This window comes from Mytilus trossulus, chromosome 7 (assembly GCF_036588685.1).
Source record: "Mytilus trossulus isolate FHL-02 chromosome 7, PNRI_Mtr1.1.1.hap1, whole genome shotgun sequence".
Classification (NCBI taxonomy): Eukaryota; Metazoa; Mollusca; class Bivalvia; order Mytilida; family Mytilidae; genus Mytilus; species Mytilus trossulus.
The window spans coordinates 32,266,222-32,289,066 of record NC_086379.1 but is presented as its reverse complement, the minus strand read 5'-3'; the positions used below and the strand labels follow the sequence as shown (position 1 = coordinate 32,289,066).

The window sequence follows — 22,845 nt, the reverse complement described above, 5'->3', positions numbered from 1 at the left end:
TCACTAAAGGGCCAGGTGAGCTAAAAAGAAAATGCCTACCTACCTACCCACTGTCTCAACCTATGGGTAGGGTTTGGGCCAACCAAAATATTTTTAATTGTGGCCCCATTCTTTTTTAAAGGTCATGTAGGTGATCACATGTCATGTGACTATAACCATGTAACATTATGGAGTAGAATAAAGTGATGATTTTATGTTTTCACTTTGTGACATTTTAAAATCCTCTATAAAAACCTTCATACAAATCAAAATTGTAAGCAAGCTTTTCAAATGCCATTTTAATAACTATACAAATTTGATTGAGGAACAAAATGAACCTGTGAATTGATTTGCTGGGCGATCAGGATAAAATATTTACTTAGCCAAAAATCTGGTCACCTATAAGCAACTAGCAATTTCATCTATACTAGCCTATTTCCATGAGGAAATTGTATGACAGTTTTGATGTAAATGAAAAGTAGGTAGACCCTATCAAGGCCGTAACTACCCTTGAGGCAAGTGAGGCAATTGCCTCACTAAAATTTCGACACTGATTAATTTTTTTTATACATAAATATAAATATAATAGTCATTTGTTGTTCTGTCTCAACATTAATTTCTATAACTTGTCATCATTCCTTTTAAACTATTATTCCTGGATATAACTCAGTATCTCAACGGGTGATTTTTCTCGATTACATTAACCTAGTAATGATAATCATCATGGATCTCTGGTTAAAACAGGCTCTTGCAGAAAAAGGAAAAGCTACACTGAAGGTAAAGAAAGAATAATTCTAAAAAACTATTTTTTTGTGAACAGAGTCTGAGTATTGCATATAACTCCTGCATGTAACCCCTAAATTTTATAGATTCTGGAAGTAAAATACAATCCATTATTTCCAGAAATAATTTGAAATTACGGACCTACATGTAAACGTAAAAAAATCATTCCAATTCCCCTGTACCCATATCATATATACTTACTCTATTGATAGAATCATATACATGTATCTTATTTCATTCTATCCCTAGTTTGTCTACTCTTTGTCAGCATAAAAGCGAGTTTAATATTTTGTAACTGCGACGGCATGATGGTGCTTACAGAAAGCTTAATTCCCTTTTGCAAACAAAACTTTTACTTTCGATGATGCTACTGAATTGCTGATGGAGAAGGAATTGGAAGAAGACATTGATCATTATGTTGATGATAATATGCTACCTTTAGAAATATAGACTGCCCACTGAAACGAATGAAAACTTGGAAAAGAGCATGCATGAGTGGCGAGAGATTGTTTAGTCTTGCCATGCTCCCTGTACATCGCCTCCATGTTCATCACGATAAGGATATCAGCAGACCAAATTATGAAGTTCTGAAACAATTTGACTGAACCGGCCATAGAATAATTTGGCAAAACTCTTGTTTGTTCTATATTCTGGCAGCAGACTCAAATTGATACATATAAAATTAAATAAAGTTGTTAAAAATTTGGTGTTGATAAAAGTCTTAAAATATGAATAATTTATATAAAAAGTGTCCAAATTCAAAACATTATCAAACTCTCTAAAAATGCCTAGAATGCAGGATTTTGCACCATTCATTTCATACCCTCCAAAAAAAAATTTCGCATCGCTTCGCTCGGCTCAATTATTTTGCCTCACTAAAATAAGATGCCTAGTTACGGCCTTGCCTATACTTTAAAAAGCATGCAGGGTGAGAAAGAGCACTTCTCATTTAAGTCTTAACTCTGCCAACAAAGATGAAAAGAAGATTATACTTCTAAATAATTGTAAACTTCATACTTCATTTGTACATGTTGTACATTTTACATACAAGTGGCTCCCATACCTCTAATGATTGATTCCAAGCCCCCATTTGTTTTTTTCTTTCTCCTTGTATTTTTCTAATTTGAACATTCTTTTTCTTTTCAAGCTGGGCTTTCTCCCTTTCTAATTTCCTCTGTTCAGCAAATTCTTTTTTCAACTGAAAAGAATTAAAATTCATAGATTGACAAACAGAAAGAACTAAAATAAATACAAAAGCTATTGTTCTCTGTGTAGATGTACATGTAGTTTATACACTGGGACCGCTCAATTTCTTTTAAGACAAATCTATCGCTCTTTGATTAATTTCCCCGAGTACAACAAATGTTCTTCTAAAAAGTAAAATCACAAAAATACTGAACTTAGAGGAAAATCTAATCGGAAAGTCCATAATCACATGGCAAAATCAAATAACAAAACAAATGGTCAAGAACTGTCATATTCCTGACTTAGTACATGCATTTTCAAATGTAGAAAATGGTGGATTAAACCTGGTTTTATAGCGCTAACCCGCTCACTTTGATGACAGTCTCGTCAAATCCTTTATATTTACAATGTTGTCTGAACAAATATGGGTACAGTTGATGAAAATACATGTATTATTAAAACTAGTAATTAACTTTATATAATAATGTACATGTAATTATATTATTTAATTGTGCATTCATAATTTATATGGTTGATAGCTGAGCTCTGATTCTTAACTGATCAATGCTAATATACTATATATACATCTACACTGTAAAAACATTTTTGATTGTAAAGTGTGTTAAAAAGATCCATGTTTTGTTTTTTAAATAATTGATTTTTCTGATACTGTTCTTTCAAAATGATGTATGCATAATGCATTTACACATAAAGATAATAATTTATGCATTCACACATAAACATAATAATTTATGCGGTCACACATAAACATTACTGATTAGCTCAGTATGTGTTTAGGATAATGTGCACATAGAAGCTTGCATCAATATATGTGTTCATGTACAATAAATATAATTACATGTATAATGTATAAACAAATTCTCTACCTGAGCTTGCCTCTTTCTGTCCTCAATTTCTTCTGTAGTTCTTTTTCGCTTGATTGGTTTGTCAGATTTCTCTAACCCAGGTAGATTTAGGTCTAAAGATTTGTTTTTGTTTACACATTCAATTGTATTTAAAGTACTAGAGGTTTGACTATAGTCCTGATCACTGTTATTGCAAAAAATTTCGTTGCTTAATTCATCATCCATATCACAACATTCAATAATTTCAATTACATTTTCTGAATGCATATTTTTTAAATTTTCTTTTTGCTGATCATATTTTATACTTGTTCCAATTAAATTACTAGTAAATTCTTTATAAGTAGATGTTGATTGCTTCCCAAGCAAGCGTTCTTTCAATGACAAAGTCTCAACCATTTCAACATCATTGTCAGAACTATCTGACAGAAAGTCATTTTTACTGTATGGAATTTTCCTGGCTTGTTTACTAAAATCTTTTCCCTGGTAAATGGATGAAACAAAACCTGGTTCATTAGAATCAAGGACAAGAGTAATGTTTTTAGGCTGTTTACATGGTTTCAATGATAATTGTGGAAGCTCCTCATCATAATCAAAATCAGTGTTCTGGAGTCTGTTTACCATGTTTACCTGATATATATAAGTGTATAGTGTGTTAAATTAAGTTTGAGTAAATTCAATGAAATATTCAGCGTTAATTGACTTAAAAAGATGTACAATTGATCAAGACAAGTGAAAGGTCATTCCTGTGCAAGATAAAGATGCAGAGTACTTGTCAGATGGCAAATAAAAGATAAAAATAAAGGTTGAAAACAAGGAAAAATACCAAATCTGGTCTCACTTATTTTTCTTTTGATTAATTAATATATCATCATCCCAATCACTGTGGCCAATACCACAAAAATCAATACCAGTAGTTAAATGGCTTCAGATCTGTTGTCAGTGTAAAAGTGTGAGTCCTTTTATCAGAAAATACAGAATTTAAATTAAAATCTTTTCTTTAGATACATGTACATGTACTATTTTTGGTCTTGAAGATACATTTTAAGCTTCTGTCCAAGTTTCATAACAATGCATGAAGTTTCACAAATTAAAGGGAAAATTCACGATTTTTTACTTGTGGTTTAAATATGTTCATTATGACATAATATATATATTCACAAAGTTTTATCGCTATATGTGCAGTAATAAAGGAGAAATTCAATATTTAATGAAAAAATATTAACTACTTCCTGTAGGTCGTGACGTTTTCTCCTGGTTTTTGCATGCCGGGATTTAAAATACAATCATTAAAAGTCTTGGTTTTTATTCATATTTTAACGTAATCGTAAGCGCGCCGATGACTAATGCTTTATCTAATAACCATCCGATAATAAGAAGATAAAACACACATACGTTCAATAGTACATATTCATGAGATAAATTTCCTATGTTAAACGTATATATTCGAATTAGTTTTGTAGACAACACAAAAAGTTATAAATTTATATTTAATTAATGTATTTTCGGACTGATAAGGTAAATAAAGTAAAGTACAATAATCTGTAAAGACAATATGTTGGTGTACTCTTATTGACCTTTTACTATCTCTGCTATGACTTGGTTGATACGATGTGTGTATTCACGGTTCTGTGGCAGTACTCGTAGATGGCTTGTTGAAAGGTAAATTATTATTTGCACTTCGGTATTTAACCACGCCTCTCGGGCACACCTTGCCAGGTGTGACTGTCTATTCGGATCAGTGAATTATAAGACAAGGGAGCATTCAATACACATACTTAAAATATATATTCAAGTTGGTGACAAATAAAAATTGATCGCCGTGGAATTATTTAATTATGTTTGGTGCTATTATTTATTTGAATTCAAATAAGTTAATTTACTAAGAAATACACAATTTTCGGTTAAAGACGGGAAACTTAATTCATATGTCCGATTGAAATGATTTACACCTTTTGTCCTTGATTGATGTCTAATAAAAAGGAGAACTTAGAAAAGTATTTTAATTTGTCTTTATTAGGCAAATAAATGAATGAGAACACTTAGATTTAGACTTTTTAAAAGCCACGTACAAAGTAATAACTGGAACTCACTGAAGATAACTCTACCGAAGCGGAATATAATATGAACGAATAAAGAAAAAATACTTTTGTACTTGAGAAGTTTAAAAAAAAATGACAGCAAATATAAGGTCTTCTTGGTATGGAATCGAAAAATTACGAATAGATATTCTTTATCAAGTGTGAAAAACGTCAACCAAATTTAATCATAATCGGGGACGTCCTTATTAAAATAGTCTTCGTCTCACAACGTATAATACTTTTAAATAACTATTTGACCAAAGATGTTTAAAAACAAAAGAAAACGAATTTAATGTCAACTTTCCCTATTTTTGAATGTAATTATAAGTCTGTTCAACTGGCAAGAATATCCCTAAAGCGGACAAATATCTGACAAGCAGTTTATTCTTTAAATTTGCTGTCATTGAATATCAAGAAATAAATAAATCCCGAAAATGATTTGAAACTTTAATACTCAATAGCTTTCCTAGAAAATATTCACATCCCTCGGGGATTATTAGTGTACGTCCAGTTGCATATGTCGGAACAATTGTGGTGATGACGAATTTCTTTCTTTATTCAAGAACAATCTAATTGATATAAAAATCTGTGATTTTACTATGTTCATAACTTCGATGAACCAAAGCAAGTTATAGATCGACCTGTATTTAAATCAAATTGGTCCTCTTCTTCTTCTTCTTTTGGTATATAATAGTCTATCGAATTGGATGATTACAAACTGTTGGTATACGTGGACTAGTCTATTTACAAAACTTTAATCCCAATTTGCACAAAATGTATGTTTCTTTCTTATGTTCAATGTATACATGTATATATTTTAAATTGCGCTGTAGTTCCGTAACTTTTTTATCCGGGCGTATAAACGAATCGTCGACAAGTGCGCACATTTTTTTAATCAACATTTCTGGAATGATCCAACTATGTCCTTTACTATTGACAACGAGTAAATATTAAATTTTCCCAGAGACATATAATAGTCTCCGATTTTTTTTTTTTTTTTTTGGTATCATTTGTTTTTTTATAAATAATATTCTTTACACCAGAAATTTTATTTATAAACAAGCGTATGAGTTAAGTAATGACAAGTATATTATATCACTTTCGGACACGCAAGACAGAGATGTATATTATACATGCACCTGATAGTTCAAAATGGAAAGTTATAAGTTATCGGCCGTGTACACTGATCAATACCTACAGAAGTGAAACGATGCATGAACTTGCAATCCCGACAGGAAATCGCTTGAATACCTGGACGTGTCACCTTACACCCCTCACAATACCTTTGGGAGTAATACCTTAAGCCATGCGGGTGATCAGTGGAGCGAAGATCCTAATTTATTTGAATAAAGTATATTACTTTAAAGAATTAAGAACGAATTAGATTTTCGAAAACAATTTTCACGGAACACTTATTTATGATTTGAACTTTGACTTTTTAACTAATTCCAATATTAACAGTTTAAAAATAACAGACTATATGGTTATTAAAAAAATAAGAACATTTTCCGAATCAAGTTAGTTAGTCAGATAAAACAACCGTACGATTGACAAGATATCGACACGTAATTACGACTACATCGGTTACTGTAGTTTTGTTTCTTTGTGGTTTATAGACATATCGTCATTTTTATTTAGACAAGATAACAAAATGGCGGAACGCAAAGAACTGATACTCAAAATTTAAAATCGATGGTGATCTCTTATCTAGCGGAATAAAACTTTAATATTTATAAATTTGAGCATTTTTATACAGAATGGACATAATATCAATTTTTGATTTTTTTGCGAAGTTTCCCTTTAATCATGAAATTCTACGAAGTAAGGAAAAAGTTATTAATTTTGTGTGGAACAAACTCTTAAGTGTTGCTCACCTGATGATTTTATTTACAATAGATGCATGAAATAATGCAACCATTATACTTTTGCCTTAGTTTCAGAGATACAAGTTAAAAACTGCATTTTTTGGGGGTTAAATTTGACTAAGTTGTTTCAGGAGAGAAGATTTTAGAAAGAGATTACAGAAATTTACGAAAAACTATTAAAAAAAATTGACTATAGAGGGCAATATCTCTTTAATGGGTCAATTGACCAATTTAGACATGTTGACTTGTTTCTAGATGATACTTTGCTGAAGGGGGCGGGAGAAATATACCCCGTCCAGTGGCAGATCCAGATATTTTCATAAGTTGGGTCCCACTGACTACGTAAGAGGGGGATCCGCTCCGGTCATGCTTCAGTGAGTCCCTATATAGGTAACAATACACAGTTAGAAGTTTAGGCCTAAAATAAAATATTGTTTGTTTCCCCAATCCCGACCGACCCTGCAAAATTGGTGCTACTCATAAAATTTTATTGTCAAAACTGAGTCAAATATATTATTTCATTCATTTTGGATTTTCAGGATTGTCCTATCGTTCAATAATGTTCAAGCTATTTGGAAAAATAAAATTATTTCCCTAACTTCCTACCCACACCTGGCTTGGCAGAGTCAGGATTAAGAAACAAACAATATTTTAATTTAGGCCTTACATTGTAGGTTCGCATTATGGCCATGGTGAGTTTTTTAAATATGAAATTTTTTGTACAATAAAATCGATTATATATGAGATAATTGAAGAATAATATAGCCTTCTTAGTGGGTTTATATGAACATTTTAGATTGTTTTTAACATGTTTTATAGGCCATTTATATGTGTGACAGTCAGTATGTATCTAAAAAAAAAAAGTTGGCAGGTAGGTGAAACTTACATATATGAAAAGATAAATGAAAAATGAAGAGTTTGATGCCCGATTTATATAATTCCAAGGCCCTCAGTCGGCTCCAGAAGCAATGAAGTAGCGCATCCATTTTGGGTGGGCAAATATCCACTTTTTGATACGGGACAAGCTCTGACGTCCCACGGCCCCAGCTTGTCTGGCATAACAGCCGTTAGACCTCAGAGTCATCTCGGACTAATTGGAGATGGGGGATAGGACCTTTATCGGGACTCTGGGATCGAGTGTTTTTAAGCACAGGATTTCGGGAATAACCCTTTCAAGATCTGGGAATCCTTTTTTTCGGATTTCGGGATTTACTTTATTTAAATTCGGGACCTCGGGATTTCGGGATCAGGACCTATCTATCTTCATATTTCCGCACTCAGTCACAACTCTGACTATTACGTGCCGTTGCATGCGTGGCTTATTTACAATTAAAAAGAAATAAATTTGCAGTAATATTACGTTACATTGCATTGGTGCTTAGAAAAAATAAATAAAGTAAAAATATAACAGTGATTTAAAAAAAAAATTGTGGATTGTTATCCTATGTATATTTCTTGTTAAAACTATTGTAACCGGAGAGCATGTATATATCTACTCTACAAATACATATCGTCACCACCGGGATTCGAACCCCGGTCGTCTGGGTGACAGTCAGTGCGTTAACCCACTGAGCCAAAGAATCGATTCCCTAGCTCAGTTGATTAAAACTGGCTATATATGTTCTACCTGTACTAAGGGGGAGCAACCCCGCTACACTATTCCCCCACCACAAGAGTCATCATATCTTCATATATATATGTCTCTTAACAACACAAACCCTGGCTATACTCCAGATAACCATCGTGGATTTTTTAGTTGAGCGCCAAATGTAACCGGAGAGCACGTATCTACTCTACAAATACATATAGTCACCACCGGGATTCGAACCCTGGTCGTCTGGGTGACAGTCAGTGCGTTAACCCACTGAGCCAAAGAATCGATTCCCTAGCTCAGTTGATTAAAACTGGCTATATATGTTCTACCTGTACTAAGGGGGAGCAACCCCGCTACACTATGAACATGTTATGCATTTTTTAGAATATTTGTGAAAGAGCAGACCCCTCCTATCCCCCCTCATAGGATAGAACTGTAATGTGACGGATGACGACGTTGTCAATTTCATGTACATTTTGTTAGCAACGCCACGTGCCTGCTTAGTTTCTAGCGATAATTTCCCATCTCAAGTGAGAAGCATGATATGAGGGTGGTAAAGGGTTATTTTCGTGCAAAAGATAAATTAAAATTACATTAAGTCATTATTACATTTCCATCCAAAATACTATTTATTGTGGTATTGACGTCTCCTGTGATCGAAAGGTTATGTCTTATATATTCTTCATCTGCATCAGGACACAACATAGAAACTTGAGCTACGTCTTCATCACAAATGTTTATAGACATTTTACTATAGCTTTCCCGCCAAAATAGCTGCCAGTAGTCAGAGAAAAAACCAGAGGATTCCGAAAATTCCAAGATGTCAGCCTCCATGAAAACAATATCTGCTTGTATTTGCCAGAATGTTAATAGTAATTAGCTCTAATTAACCTTGCTTTATATTTTTTAAAGATCAAAATATCAATTATCTATTTGTATATGCAAATTGTAAACTACATCACTGTTTTACAGTAAAATATTGCGAGATATGTGTCGTCCTTCAACAATAGACGTATTTTCACTTGTATGCAAATTTGTCCGCCATTACGTAAAATCACACAGGTTCCCGTAAACTTTGACATCATAATTTAAAATATTTGACGTCACAATTTAAAAGTGATTGTTGCTTGACGTCAAAAGGTGATTCGGAGTAGATCTAAGGTCATTCGGAGGCAAGATTCAGCTAAATACCAAAAGTGTGAATACGTTTATAATTGTCATTGTCTAATTTGTCTTATGACATCAATCATCATACCCTGCTAGCTCAGTCGTTAACCAGTGGCGGATCCAGAACTTTCCCTGAGGGGGGCCCTCTGACTGACCTAAAAGGGGGGAGCCTCTCCAGTCATGCTTTAGTGATTCCCTATAGATATAATCAGGAGCGTAGCTATAATCCGAAAACCCTAAATTCCGACAGTTCAGTAGTCCGACGGTCCGATATTCCGACAGTCCATTATTCCGATGGTCCCACAAGAAGCTCTTCTGCTGAGAAGAGGGGGGGCTTGCTTGATCTTCTGTTGCAAAGGATATGGATATCGTCCTATATAAATTGAATACATTTTTGTAACTTCATTGGGATGTAAAAGCGTTGACCGAAGTACATTTTGTATGAAGCGTGGAATCTTCGCTCTCACCCCATATATCTCGTATTAGGTCACTAACACACCATGTAACTAATAATATTGAAGGAGAGACACTATTATATGTTTCTTACGGATGTTTTGACGATCTAGACAGCCTATACAACTCATGCACGTTCGATAAAATGCTTTTACTTATATTTGAAGTTCTAATCGGCCTTTTCTGGCTATACAGTCCAAACACGGTCCATTTCCACTGTTCAACAAGTGGAACTCTTTACCGACCTTGACTTTCTATGTAGTATGATATTAGATTATAATAAAAATAAAGCTACATTGTAAATAAGTAAAGGATGTGTTATAGATGAAAAAAGTAATTTTCAAATATTTTTATTTGTTAATTGTTCTAAGGTAGAAAAATAGTGAAAGTACTAATATGCCCTGTATATGGTTTTATGTTTTCTGGTCTGTGCACGTCTTTTGTTAGTCCGAGGTAGTTTTTGACGAAGATGAAACCCAATCAACTTGAAACTTAGGAAACATGTTCTTTATGATAGTCTAATAGGATATTTCTAAATTTAATGCCAAATTAGATATTTTACCCTATTTTCACAATCCACTGAACATAGAAAATGATAGAACGGATGATGCATCCGTGTACTTGGGACACATTCTTGTTCTGATATGTTTTTGCATTCAATTTTTTCTAGATTTAATCTTTTTAAAATAAAAAAAAACATAAGGTGAAGGAGTATATTGTGAAAGGTGAAATGAGTCAAATTATTATTTTTAAACAACTGTAAAAGAAACATTTATTAACGACATAAAGCATAAGTAATGACTGTTAATCAACAGTGTGTGTGTTTGACACCAAAGCTGTCAAGTGAAGCCATGCACTAAATGGGTCAGCTACAGTGATATTGTTTGCCTCAAATTACTGCCGAAATTCGGCCTTTTCCCCTAGAGAAAATTCCCAATTACTAAAAAAATGGCTTTAAAATTCCTCCCAAAAAGTTTTACATTTTCCCCAAACAGTGATGGCATTGGTAGTAATGTTTGTAAATATCGTGTTGATGTTATTATTTTGATATTAGAAAGCACTTTTGAGATCCGGTTTTCTGATCAGAATCATCATGGTGTTTGTAACACATGTAGTTTTCAATGCATTAAGTACCATCATTGCTTCTGTACATTTTGTATATAGGCCCAAGACCACAATTAATGACCCCGCTTTTCGTTGTCCACGAATATAGTTCCTTTTAATTAGACATTGTTAGAGTGTATTTTTCCTTAATTTATTTTCTTTCCCTTCCTCACTCATTTCTTAAATTTTTTGGGGTGGAAATGAAAGAAGAGAGCTGAAATGAATTTTTGGATGTTGTATTTTAACTGATTTTGATATGGAATGATTGATTAGGCCAAGTGCAAAAAGGTAATATTTACAGTTTTCTGAACATCTCTTGACTTGTCATTAGGGGTATGGATGTGTAATGGCTAAATTTGTAAAAGTGATTGCTTCAATCTTTCTGAATTTTGGATATATATTTGGACTAGGACTATACATTACACACACAAAAAATTTGACAAAAGTGCATGGTGCAATTTTTTTAATGATGCAAAAGGTTATAAAGAACTGATAGAGGAATTAATTGTAGTCTGTGGCCTTCTTTCCCATCTCCGAAAAGTAACTTTCAGGTTGAAAATGTCTGACAACCAAAATATACATGAAAAAACAGTGCAAAAAAGACAGCAAAGGTCAGCAAAAAATCGGAGATGTGTTTAGAATAAAATATACAAATTTCCCAATTTCAATAAAAAATATGCATGTTTCCGAATAAAAAACGGTAGAGGTAGTTTTGAAAAAAGACAACAATATCACTGAGCTAATTTGAGTTTACACAGCTAGTTGAACTCCTTGTCCAAGGAGAATTACGAATTTACCGGCATTGCAATCATTTTTGAAATCAGTCTGAAGGCTTTGAATCTAGTGAAATCTGGTCATTTTCAGAATTCCCAGGTTATTTATTTTTCTCAGGTCACATCCGCAGGATACATGTCAGTTTACAGGTATGAACATTGATGTAGACATCTTTACTGATCCATTTAACTCGTGATGTTTTTGCGTAAAAAAATTAAATTATAATCGTTCCATGTCTTTATAGGCATGTTTTCAGAGACAAGTGACTGAGTCGGACTATCAGGCTATCGGATTAAAGGACTGTCGCACTATTGTCTGTCGGTTTATAAGACTGTCGGACTACATTACTGTCGAATTATGGGACTGTTGGATTATGGGTCTGACCCCATATAATCAAACAAATTTTTCCCACGAAAGGGGGGGGGGGGGGGGGGGGGGGCGCTGCCCCCCCCCCCCCCCCCCCCCCCCCCCTTGATTAGCCTATGTTAAAGTTACTGACAGAGAGGGGTTGGTCTGTGCTTTTGCTCTATGTCTTTGGACAGCTTACTGACAATGCAAGGAAACATTAAATTCAATAAATGACAGGTATAAGAAACCTAGCTATATATAGAAATGACCAGAGGCAGAGATGATCATGACGATTTTGCCAAGCAATGTATAATTTTGTTCATACATGTATAACAAATAGTCAAAATCCATAAAACAGTGTCATATTTAATAGACTAAGACAATAAATATTGCAGTATCTCAATGTGAAATATTATCCTTATATTCTTTAGAATTTCTTTACATTTTGAACATACATTTTTAGCTCACCTGGCCCAAAGGGCCAAGTGAGCTTTTCTCATCACTTGGCGTCCTGCGTCCGTTGTCCGTCGTCGTCGTCGTCCTGCGTCCGGCGTTAACTTTTACAAAAATCTTCTCCTCTGAAACTACTGGGCCAAATTTAACCAAACTTGGCCACAATCATCATTGGGGTATCTAGTTCGAAAATTGTGTCCGATGACCCCGCCAACCAACCAAGATGGCTGCCATGGCTAAAAATAGAACATAGGGGTAAAATGCAGTTTTTGGCTTATAACTCAAAAACCAAAGCATTTAGAGCAATCTGACATGGGATAAAATTGTTTATCAGGTTAAGATCTATCTGCCCTGAAATTTTAAGATGAATCTGACATTCCGTTGTTAGGTTGCTGCCCCTGAATTGGTAATTTTAAGGAAATTTTGTTGTTTTTGGTTATTATCTTAAATATTATTTTAGATAGAGATAAACTGTAAACAGCAATAATGTTCAGCAAAGTAAGATCTACAAATAAGTCAACATGACCAAAATGGTCAGTTGACCACTTTAGGAGTTATTGCCCTTTATAGCCATTTTTTAACCATTTTTCGTAAATCTTATTAATCTTTTAGAAAAATCTTCTCCTTTGAAACTACGGGGCCAAATTAATTGAAACTTGGCCACAATCATCATTGGGGTATCTAGTTTGAAAATTGTGTCCGATGACCCGGCCAACCAACCAAGATGGCCACCACGTCTAAAAATAGAACATAGGGGTAAAATGCAGTTTTTGGCTTATAACTCAAAAACCAAAGCATTAAGAGTAAATCTGACATGAAGTAAAATTGTTGATCAGGTCAAGATCTATCTGCCCTGGAATTTTCAGATGAATTGGATTATCTGTTGTTAGGTTGCTGCCAATGAATTGGTAATTTTGAGGAAATTTTGCTGGTTTTTTTGTTATTATCTTGAATATTATTATAGATAGTGATAAACTGTAAACAGCAATAATGTACAGCAAAGTAAGAACTAAAAATAAGTCAACATGACCAAAATAGTCAATTGATCCCCTAAGGAGTTATTGCCCTTCATAGTAAATTTTTAATAATTTTCACAAAATTTGTAGATTTTCACTAACATTTTCCACAGAAACTACTGTTATAGATAGAGATAATTGTAAGCAGCAAAAATGTTTAGTAAAGTAAGATCTACAAACACATCACCATCACCAAAACAAAATTTTGTCATGAATCCATCTGTGTACAATGTTTAATATTAACATAGACCAAGGTGAGCGACACAGGCTCTTTAGAGCCTGTAGCTTTGATAGTTAAAGTGTATTCACAGGAGTTTGAAATCCTATCAATAAAGGGGTAAAAATATACCAAAGTTGACTATCTTTGAGAGAAGCTCTACTGTGATAGTAGACTTTGGTATATTTTCCCCCCTTATTGATAGGATTTCAAACTCCTGTGGTTTATTGTATACTTTTTTTCTGAAGAAAATTCTCAAATTTGTCCGTTTGTTCGAGGAAGCAATTCACCAACATATTTTCCACAAATAAGTGACCTTAGAGTGACCCTCCTCGTAAAAATCTGATGATTACATTACGAATGGATCTGTCATTAAATTAAACTATTACATGTATCTGATTGTACATGTTATACACATGCTCAATATCCATGCTTCTTTGTTGATTGTTTACTTTAAGGTAACAATCAGTAAACTACTGCTTTAAAACATGATAATTAATGAGCTACCAAATTTGTTAAATCATAACAGACAGAGAAAATAAATTGATGATTATACGATATCTTTGTGTAAAAAATTATAAAAACGTGCACAAAAGACCGAGTTTATGATATATACAAATGTACATGCATTTGTTCAAGAATTGGATAAACATTATTTTTTACCAGTCACTCATTTCATATGACTTGAAAAATATAACATGGGGTATTACAAAAATATCCTTCGGGTTAACCATTTTTCTAAATATTGCTATCAAATGAACACCATCTCTTCAAAAACCTGAAATCATAACTATTTAGCTACATGTAGTGTACAATTCTTTCTATTTTTATTTTTTTTGAAAGGAAACCTAAATTATAATTTAGAAATAGTTGACTGCAAAACTAAAAAAAATATATATCAAATGTAAAGTTCCATTCAGAGTGAAGCCAGTTGAAGTGGTACAGAATGTCCGGTGAGGTGTTGTCCATTTTGAAAAAAATGCTGACAATTCCTTATTAACTTTTACTGTCATCATAATGTTGTCAAACCAATATACCACTTATTACCTATCATTGAATTGTCCAAAAGACACCACCATAAGTGGCAAAACTCAGAAAGATGTAAACCAGAAAAAAGCATTTCCTTGCAGTAATCCAGGATGTCTTTTTTTAGTTTCATTTAGAATAAAGTTTAGGGTAACATCTATTCATTTTTGGATCAAAATTTAGTTCTTGGGAGTGCTCTGAAATTCAAAGTATCAGGCAGAGGCAAATCAGGAAGCTCTTCTAGTGAAAACACTCAATTTTCAAATTAATTATAATTTAAAAACATTTAAATTACTTGGAGACATTGTATGTCTAGTTTAATGGAGGGTTTATTCATATCATTAGGCCAAAAAAAATGGGTGGTTCCTGCAACAGACCGTCCCTGCTTTTGACCCTCTGATCATACAGCAAGTACAAATATTTTTTCCTATCCTGCATTTGCAGGAAAGGTGTGATTCTATCAGAAAATTACGAATAAAGCACTTTATCAGTGAATTAGTTTCTTCATTTCTGTATGTTGAAAAAGTACATTTTTTGCCACTGTTTTTTTCTTTCTGATACAATGAAATAAAAAAAATCCCAATTTTTGTAAAATCCTCTTTTCAAAATCAAATCATTAAAAACGTGTTGAGAAGATACTTACTTACATTGTACTTACTTACTGCCCGGTATGCCATCGGCTTGTAGGGCAGCAACAAAGGTTCTCCATCTTTTCTACTGTTCCCCATGTTTTGTTCATGGTCTTCAGTTCTCCTTCTACCATGTCTACAGTACGCCTCCATGTGTTTTTTGGTCTTTCTTGCTTACGCCTTCCTTCTGGAGTCTAATGCAATGCTGTTCTAGTGATGGAATTACTATCTCTTCTGATGACATGTCCAATCCATTTCCAACGCCTTCTCACTAATATTGTACCCATGCTATCTTGCTGACACTGGTTTAGAAGATCTTCATTAGATATTTTGTTTGGCCAGAAAATGCGCAAGATTCTTCTTAAGCTTTTGGTATGGAAAACCGACAGTTTGTTTAGATCGACTTCTGTCATCCTCCAGCATTCTGATCCGTATAACAGAGTAGATAGTACACAACTCTGGTACAGTTGAGAAGATAGTCTTAGACTTAAAAAAAAATAATCTTCTTTTATAATTGAAATACCGTACAAAAAGAATATGCCACAAAAATGAATTTTCCCCCATACTATGACAATATTTTAGAATAATAAGTTTATAGATGTAATTATAAGTTATATGGAAAGCCAGCAGGGGCGTAGCTGCCATTGGGCACTGTAGGCACGTGCCTACACATAATTTTTCACAACTATTTTTTTTATTAAAGAAATGATAAATAACGTTATCTGTAGATGAACGCCAGTGAAGTTGTCAAAACTCTTTGATTATCAAATGTTATGTGCACACTAGTCTCTCGTTCTTAGTGAATGGAATATTGGATAGAAATGAAAGTTATTATGATTTTACCTCATGTAGAATCTATAAACTAGAACTTTAGTTGGTTCAGATAATTTCACTTCTATCAACAAAAACTTGAATGAACCTCAACTTAGACACATAAGTGTTTTACTTTAATTAGTTGTTAGTTTTCAACCAGCTTTCCAATTTGCCTTCCCCCGACTTGCCAATGTTGGTTGTCTGTTTGTCTGTGCATGATGTATAAGTATGCAGTCACGTCAGGTCAGAAAGGGGACATTAAATCCGATGCCTAGTTGTAGAGAGAATGCCACTCTTTGGGTAGTTTGTAGTTGGTCTACTGAAAGGCAAACTTTTTGTTCCTATCCAATAATCCCTCAAATTTCCAGACCTTCGTCCTGGACGACACCTATTACAGGACCTAGCTCCCTGTTGTATTTATTGTAAATTTGGGGGTATTTTTTGTCCAAATTTCTAAGCAAGTAGGGATTTTACAGTTTAGGAAATAAAGAAATACGAATTTCTAGGTGAATATTGTAACGATAGTATGAACAGAACAGAACAGTGTGTATGTGTTTGTGTGGCTAGGTTGAAGGTTTTAGAATAAAAAAAGATTGATGTTTTTTTGTCTAGCCAAAAGGATAGTTTTATTATATAGCAATATCAGTGTTTTCGTGGGTGCCTTTTGTTTAATGAAGGATCGTCACAATATTTACTATTAATTAAGTTATACGTATATATCAATCAGAACGGAATAGATATGAAAATACCAAACAGGTTGTACTCACTTAATTAAAGGGATATGCTGATCTACGGCAGTGCATATTGTATTTTTCGTTCTTTCATATTTCCAATTGTACTGTTATCTAATTCACTAGTCAGATGTTATGCTGAATTATTCATAATTCTTTGAACTTTTCATCATCTATATTATAATTATCATGAATAAATAACCAGTAAATTTAATATTTTTGTACATAAAATTATGCAGCTAAAAAGCTGAAAATTGTTTTCCGTCTGGGGGGGCTTTGCCCCCAGAACCCCCTACCAGGGCTCTGCCAGACCCCCTGCCAATTGGTGCCTACAGTTGGCTGAATACCTATCTACGCCCCTGGCCAGTAAGCAATCCTTTATAGACATGATAGAGGAGGAAAGTGCATTTGAAGTATATACATATGTTTTAGATCACTGACAAAATACAGCAAAAACAACCTTTTCTTGTTAATTTTTGGAGACATGGTTTCACTCACCCATCTGCTTTTCCCACTTGAATAATTGATAATCTTTATAATTAGAAGAATCTTCATTTGGTTATTTCTTCAAAATTCTGTTTCTAAAGTTAAAAATATAAAACATTGAACAAGAACATTATTTAATCAAATATAATATTACAATTTGAAAAGTTTTTATTCAAATTAAAGGACCCATTATTTTCATCTCACATTCAGCTAATTTTACCCCCTGAAAAAGATCTGATCTTTCAAGAACAGCAATTTTTTTAATAAATGCTATTGTCTGCAATAGCTCTACATGTTTATCAAGGATTTTTTTGTACACCATTGATATATATATTAAACTTATTCAAACTACTCTTCCAATCTTGCTACTAATGAATTCGATCATTTTATGCTTGAAGGGTAGGATTATATTTATTGATTAGGTTTGTGTTAATGAGAATTCATTTTATGTGCAGGTTTCATTTGACCTTTGCTGTGGCCTGAGATTTTGAGTTCCATGTTCTTTGAAATAATTCAAATACATGTTTTGCAGCAGAAAAGACATTTTAGTTTGTCAACTCTTGTATACCATATTAAATATGTACTAAAATATTTCTTTGTATTTTCAGGACATTTGCTTAAGAATTATAGTTCACCACAGTATGTACCTTCATGTACAGTAGTTAGAGCCAGTGGTATAAAGAGACCAGGAAAGGGACCAGTAGTAAATAAACCAGACTTTATAAGACCTGCTCATGGTAGAAAGGTGAAGAGATTAGATGGACAATTTGTACACAGAGGAGATGTCTTAGTCACGCAAAACGGATTAAATTACTATCCTGGCGAAAATGTAGGTATTAAGTATTAGTTCTCTACAGATTTTTATACGACCGCAAATTTTGAAAAAATTTTCGTCGTATATTGCTATCACGTTGGCGTCGTCTGCGTCGTCGTCGGCGTCCGAATACTTTTAGTTTTAGCACTCTAACTTTAGTAAAAGTGAATAGAAATGTATGAAATTTTAACACAAGGTTTATGACCATAAAAGAAAGGTTGGTATTGATTTTGGGAGTTTTGGTCCCAACATTTTAGGAATTAGGGGCCAAAAAGGGCCCAAATAAGCATTTTCTTGGTTTTCGCACTATAACTGTAGTTTAAGTTAATAGAAATCTATGAAATTTTGACACAAGGTTTATGACGACAAAAGAAAGGTTGGGATTGATTTTGGGAGTTTAGGTCCCAACAGTTAAGGAATAAGGGGCCAAAAAGGGACCCAAAAAAGCATTTTTCTTGGTTTTCGCACCATAACGTTAGTATAAGTAAATAGAAATCTATGAAATTTAAACACAAGGTTTATGACCATAAAAGGAAGGTTGGTATTGATTTTCGGAGTTTTGGTCCCAACAGTTTAGGAATAAGGGGCTCAAAGGGTCCCAAACTAAACTTTGTTTGATTTCATCAAAATTGAATATTTGGGGTTCTTAGATATGCAGAATCTAACTGTGTATGTAGATTCTTAACTTTTGGTCCTGTTTTCAAATTGGTCTACATTAAGGTCCTAAGGGTCCAAAATTAAACTTAGTTTGATTTTGACAAAAAATGAATCGGTTGGGTTCTTTGATATGCTGAATCTAAAAATGTACTTAGATTCTTGATTATTGGCCCAGTTTTCAAGTTGGTCCAAATCGGGGTCCAAAATTAAACTTTGTTTGATTTCATCAAAAAATGAATAAATGGGGTTCTTTGATATGCCAAATCTAACTGTGTATGTAGATTCTTCATTTTTGGTCTTGTTTTCAAATTGGTTTACATTAAAGTCCAAAGGGTCCAAAATTAAACTTAGTTTGATTTTAACAAAAATTGAAATCTTGGGGTTCTTTGATATATATGCTGAATCCAAACATGTACTTAGATTTTTGATTATGGGCCCAGTTTTCAAGTTGGTCCAAATCAGGATCTAAAATTATTATATTAAGTATTGTGCAATAGCAAGTCTTTTCAATTGCACAGTATTGCGCAATGGCAAGAAATATCTAATTACACAATATTGTGAAATAGCAATTTTTTTTTTAAATAGAGTTATCTTTCTTTGTCCAGAATAGTAAGCAAGAAATATCTAATTGTGCAATTGCAAGAATTTTTTTTAATTGGAGTTATCTTTCTTTGTCCAGAATCAACTTAAATCTTTGTGATATACAATATACAATGTATATTCACTTTTTACTACCAACTGATAAATTAAAATAATCTTTACCATTCAGTGATAATAAGCAGTTTTTTTACATCTTAATATTTTATGATGTATTTAAATGAGTAGTTATTGTTGCAAACTCCATTAGAAATTTTAATTGAGATTAGTTTTGGAATAAGGGAAAGGGGGATGTGATTAAAAAAATTGGGTTCAATTTTCTCATTTGAAATTTCATAAATAAAAAGAAAATTTCTTCAAACATTTTTTTGAGAGGATTAATATTCAACAGCATAGTGAATTGCTGAAAGAGAAAACAAAAAATTTAAGTTCATTAGAACACATTCATTCTGTGTCAGAAACCTATGCTGTGTCAACTATTTAATCACAATCCAAATTTAGAGCTGAATCCAGCTTGAATGTTGTGTCCATACTTGCCCCAACTGTTCAGGGTTCAACCTCTGCGGTCGTATAAAGCTACGCCCTGCGGAGCATCTGGTTATTTTATGATTTACTCAAAATGCAATTTTCCAACGCGAGGTTTTTAACATTCTTCAATTGATGTTTACAGTCTTTACATTTTTGTACTTATAAATGAATATTAAAGAATTGCTCCAACAGATAATCATGTGCAATACATTTTTCATCTTGATGCCTTGGAACTGTCTGTGGCTAACATAAACCTCTCCTGTCGATTATAAGATTCATCAGAGAGTATATGAAGGTTTTATAGTGTTTTTATTGTGGAGCATTGACATACCCAATTGGTTAAAGTTTTCTGTTAAGCCTTTTTGTGTTAAAGCTACATATTTAATTTTCATTTTGCTGACACTTTATCATCATAGTTGCATTTTCTCTCTGAAAAAAAGATTGATGTTTTTGTAAAATTTTGATAAATTTCAATATTTTTTACATCTGACTTTCTATCACCTTGCTGTAAGAAGCTTGGGAGAGGATGTGAAATTTCAACTGTTCATTTGTCAGTCCTGATCAATTTTGATGTTTAGTCCCAGATCTATAAATCACACATGATAAATCTTTTGTCAGTTCATTCTGTAGTAACAAAGGTTCACAATAAAAGGATAATGAAGGTGACCATGACCTAAATTTGACACATGTTTTAGTTTTTTTTGTTAAATTTCAGATCTGAGCAACAATGAATTGTAGAAGAATTATCTTATGTCAGTTGATCCATCATGTTTATTGAATAAATCCTCATTCTAATAGCTGACCATGACCTTCATTGATAATTTTTATTAAAAAATATAGGACCAGGCCACATAGTTTGCTATAAAAGGCCCTGATATGACAAATGTAAAACAATTCAAGAGAGATAACTAAGGCCATAATAAATAATAGGTTTGTTTGCCCTAACGCTACCTGCCGAGAAAAAAGCTGCCTACTCAAATTCTTGTATTGTCCTAATTTGAAGAAGTTTTTATTATCAAATAGGCATGTAGACTAATAAACATCTGATACTTCAATTTTTTTTTGAAAAAAAAAGAAAATGCCTACCTACCTACCTACCCACTATCTCAACCTTTGGGTAGGGTTTGAGCAAACCAAAATATTTTTAAGTGTGGCCTAAGGGCCTAATTTATGTACAAAAATTAACAAAAACAAGTATGTAACACATCAACAAACGACAACCACTGAATTACAGGCTCTTGACTTGGGACAGGCAAAATACATACAGAATGTGGCTAGGTTAAACATGTTAGCGGGATCACAACTCTCCCCTAACCTGGGACAGTAGTGTAACATTACAACATAAGAACAAACTATAAAAATCAGTCGAAAAAGGCTTAACTCATCAGATGGATACAAATAGAAATACTACACAAAACACTAAGTACAGATCTGAGAGTACTTGCAGTTACTGACATCTAGTTGAAAGCCACTAACGTTAGAACTAATAAAAAAAATCATGCATCGAAGACTAAATTGATTTAGTGTAAAGATGTCCTTAACAGTCATAGAAATTCATGACCTTGTGCAATACCAAGATACAGGTATTGACAACTTGTAGATCCATAAATGTGTATATGTATATAACAGTAATACTTAGCTGGGTTTCAATACTTTATGTTTCATGATGAAGCTAAAGGTTGCAATTCTGTAAATATAGACAATGCAATTTCCCATAGGACCTCTGCGTCTAAAACTGTGACACTTTTACTATAAAGTTTTCATGAAAAATTATATCCCAGAACAGAAAGTTGATATATGCACTATTTAAAGGTCAAAATATAGGGCTGTGTAGCATATTTTCAATACTTAAATGCCCTGAACTTCTAACAGTTTATAAACTTATACTAAAATTCTATACTACCTTAAGCTTTTCCTCCACTTTTCGACCTCCTGAGAATTAAATGTTAGGTGCTACCATGTTTTTCTATACTGGTAACATTCTTAAATGATGTCTCTTTGAGATGAAACACAGAGATCATATCTGGGAACCAGTATGTTCACAAATCAACATATCTATGAATATTATATATCTCCCCAAAAAAGGTGTGGTTTGAGAAACAGCTGTATCTACAAAGTGCAACCTTAATTCAGGACAGAGAATCTGATGCACAAAATTTATAAAATGTGTATTATATGAAGAACTTGTGAACTAAGATGTGCTTTCCTCAATTGAAATGTTTTAATTATCAGGTTGATATTGAGAGAACAAATAGACTAGTAGCCATGTGTGATGGAACAGTGATGATAACTACAGAAACACTAAATCCATATCAAGAAAGTCCACTGTATGCACCAGTTTCACAAGGAACGGAAATCAAGAGAAAATTTTTCCATGTTTATCCTATTCCTTTACATGGAAAGTTTAGATTAGTGAATGCAGTTTAGAATTTTAATACATTATTAATTGACATTTGTTGTTTTGGTTTTATTAATTTTCTGACACAAATAAATCTCGCCAACTTGTTATGAATAACAGTTTATGGCCAAACTCAGTAAAAATCGTTTAGTTCCAGCAATTGCATTAAACTATGAAAACTACACACAGGGAAGACATATCTTTGTATCAACTTTTGATTTTTGTTTTCTTTAAAGGGAGTATTCAACCTAAAGCTACCTCCAATAGCTTCCTGAGTAGTAGTC

At 33.1% G+C, this 22,845-nt stretch overlaps 2 protein-coding genes across 3 annotated transcripts in view; one reads left to right on the top strand and one right to left on the bottom strand.

The window, feature by feature from the left end:
- Positions 1 to 9,101, bottom strand: part of LOC134724953 (crossover junction endonuclease EME1-like) — a 52,006-nt gene extending 42,905 nt beyond the window's left edge. Inside the window, exons 1-3 of one of the 2 annotated variants that reach the window (XM_063588368.1) lie at positions 8,960 to 9,101; positions 2,835 to 3,293; positions 1,826 to 1,960 (exon numbers count right to left, since the gene is read on the bottom strand). In XM_063588368.1, the coding sequence (XP_063444438.1) occupies positions 1,826 to 1,960; positions 2,835 to 3,293; positions 8,960 to 9,097 (732 nt within the window). In that variant the 5' untranslated portion in view covers positions 9,098 to 9,101. Of the gene's footprint in view, positions 1 to 1,825; positions 1,961 to 2,834; positions 3,441 to 8,959 lie in introns of both variants that reach the window. The other variant, XM_063588367.1, reaches the window with a different exon arrangement.
- LOC134724955 (large ribosomal subunit protein bL27m-like) lies at positions 9,101 to 22,669 on the top strand. Its single transcript, XM_063588370.1, has 3 exons — positions 9,101 to 9,222; positions 18,176 to 18,396; positions 22,396 to 22,669. The coding sequence occupies exons 1-3, from the start codon at positions 9,171 to 9,173 to the stop codon at positions 22,588 to 22,590; spliced, it is 468 nt and encodes a 155-aa protein (XP_063444440.1). The 5' UTR covers positions 9,101 to 9,170; the 3' UTR covers positions 22,591 to 22,669.
- The last annotated feature ends 176 nt before the right edge of the window (positions 22,670 to 22,845 follow it).

Excerpts from the sequence above, each read along its gene's own strand:
- LOC134724955 (XM_063588370.1), top strand. The coding sequence starts at position 9,171 with ATGTCAGCCTCCATGAAAACAATATCTGCTTGTATTTGCCAGAATGTT. Across the intron at positions 9,223-18,175 it reads TATTTGCCAGAATGTTAATA|GACATTTGCTTAAGAATTAT; the intron begins GTAATTAGCTCT and ends TTGTATTTTCAG. Across the intron at positions 18,397-22,395 it reads ATTACTATCCTGGCGAAAAT|GTTGATATTGAGAGAACAAA; the intron begins GTAGGTATTAAG and ends TTTAATTATCAG.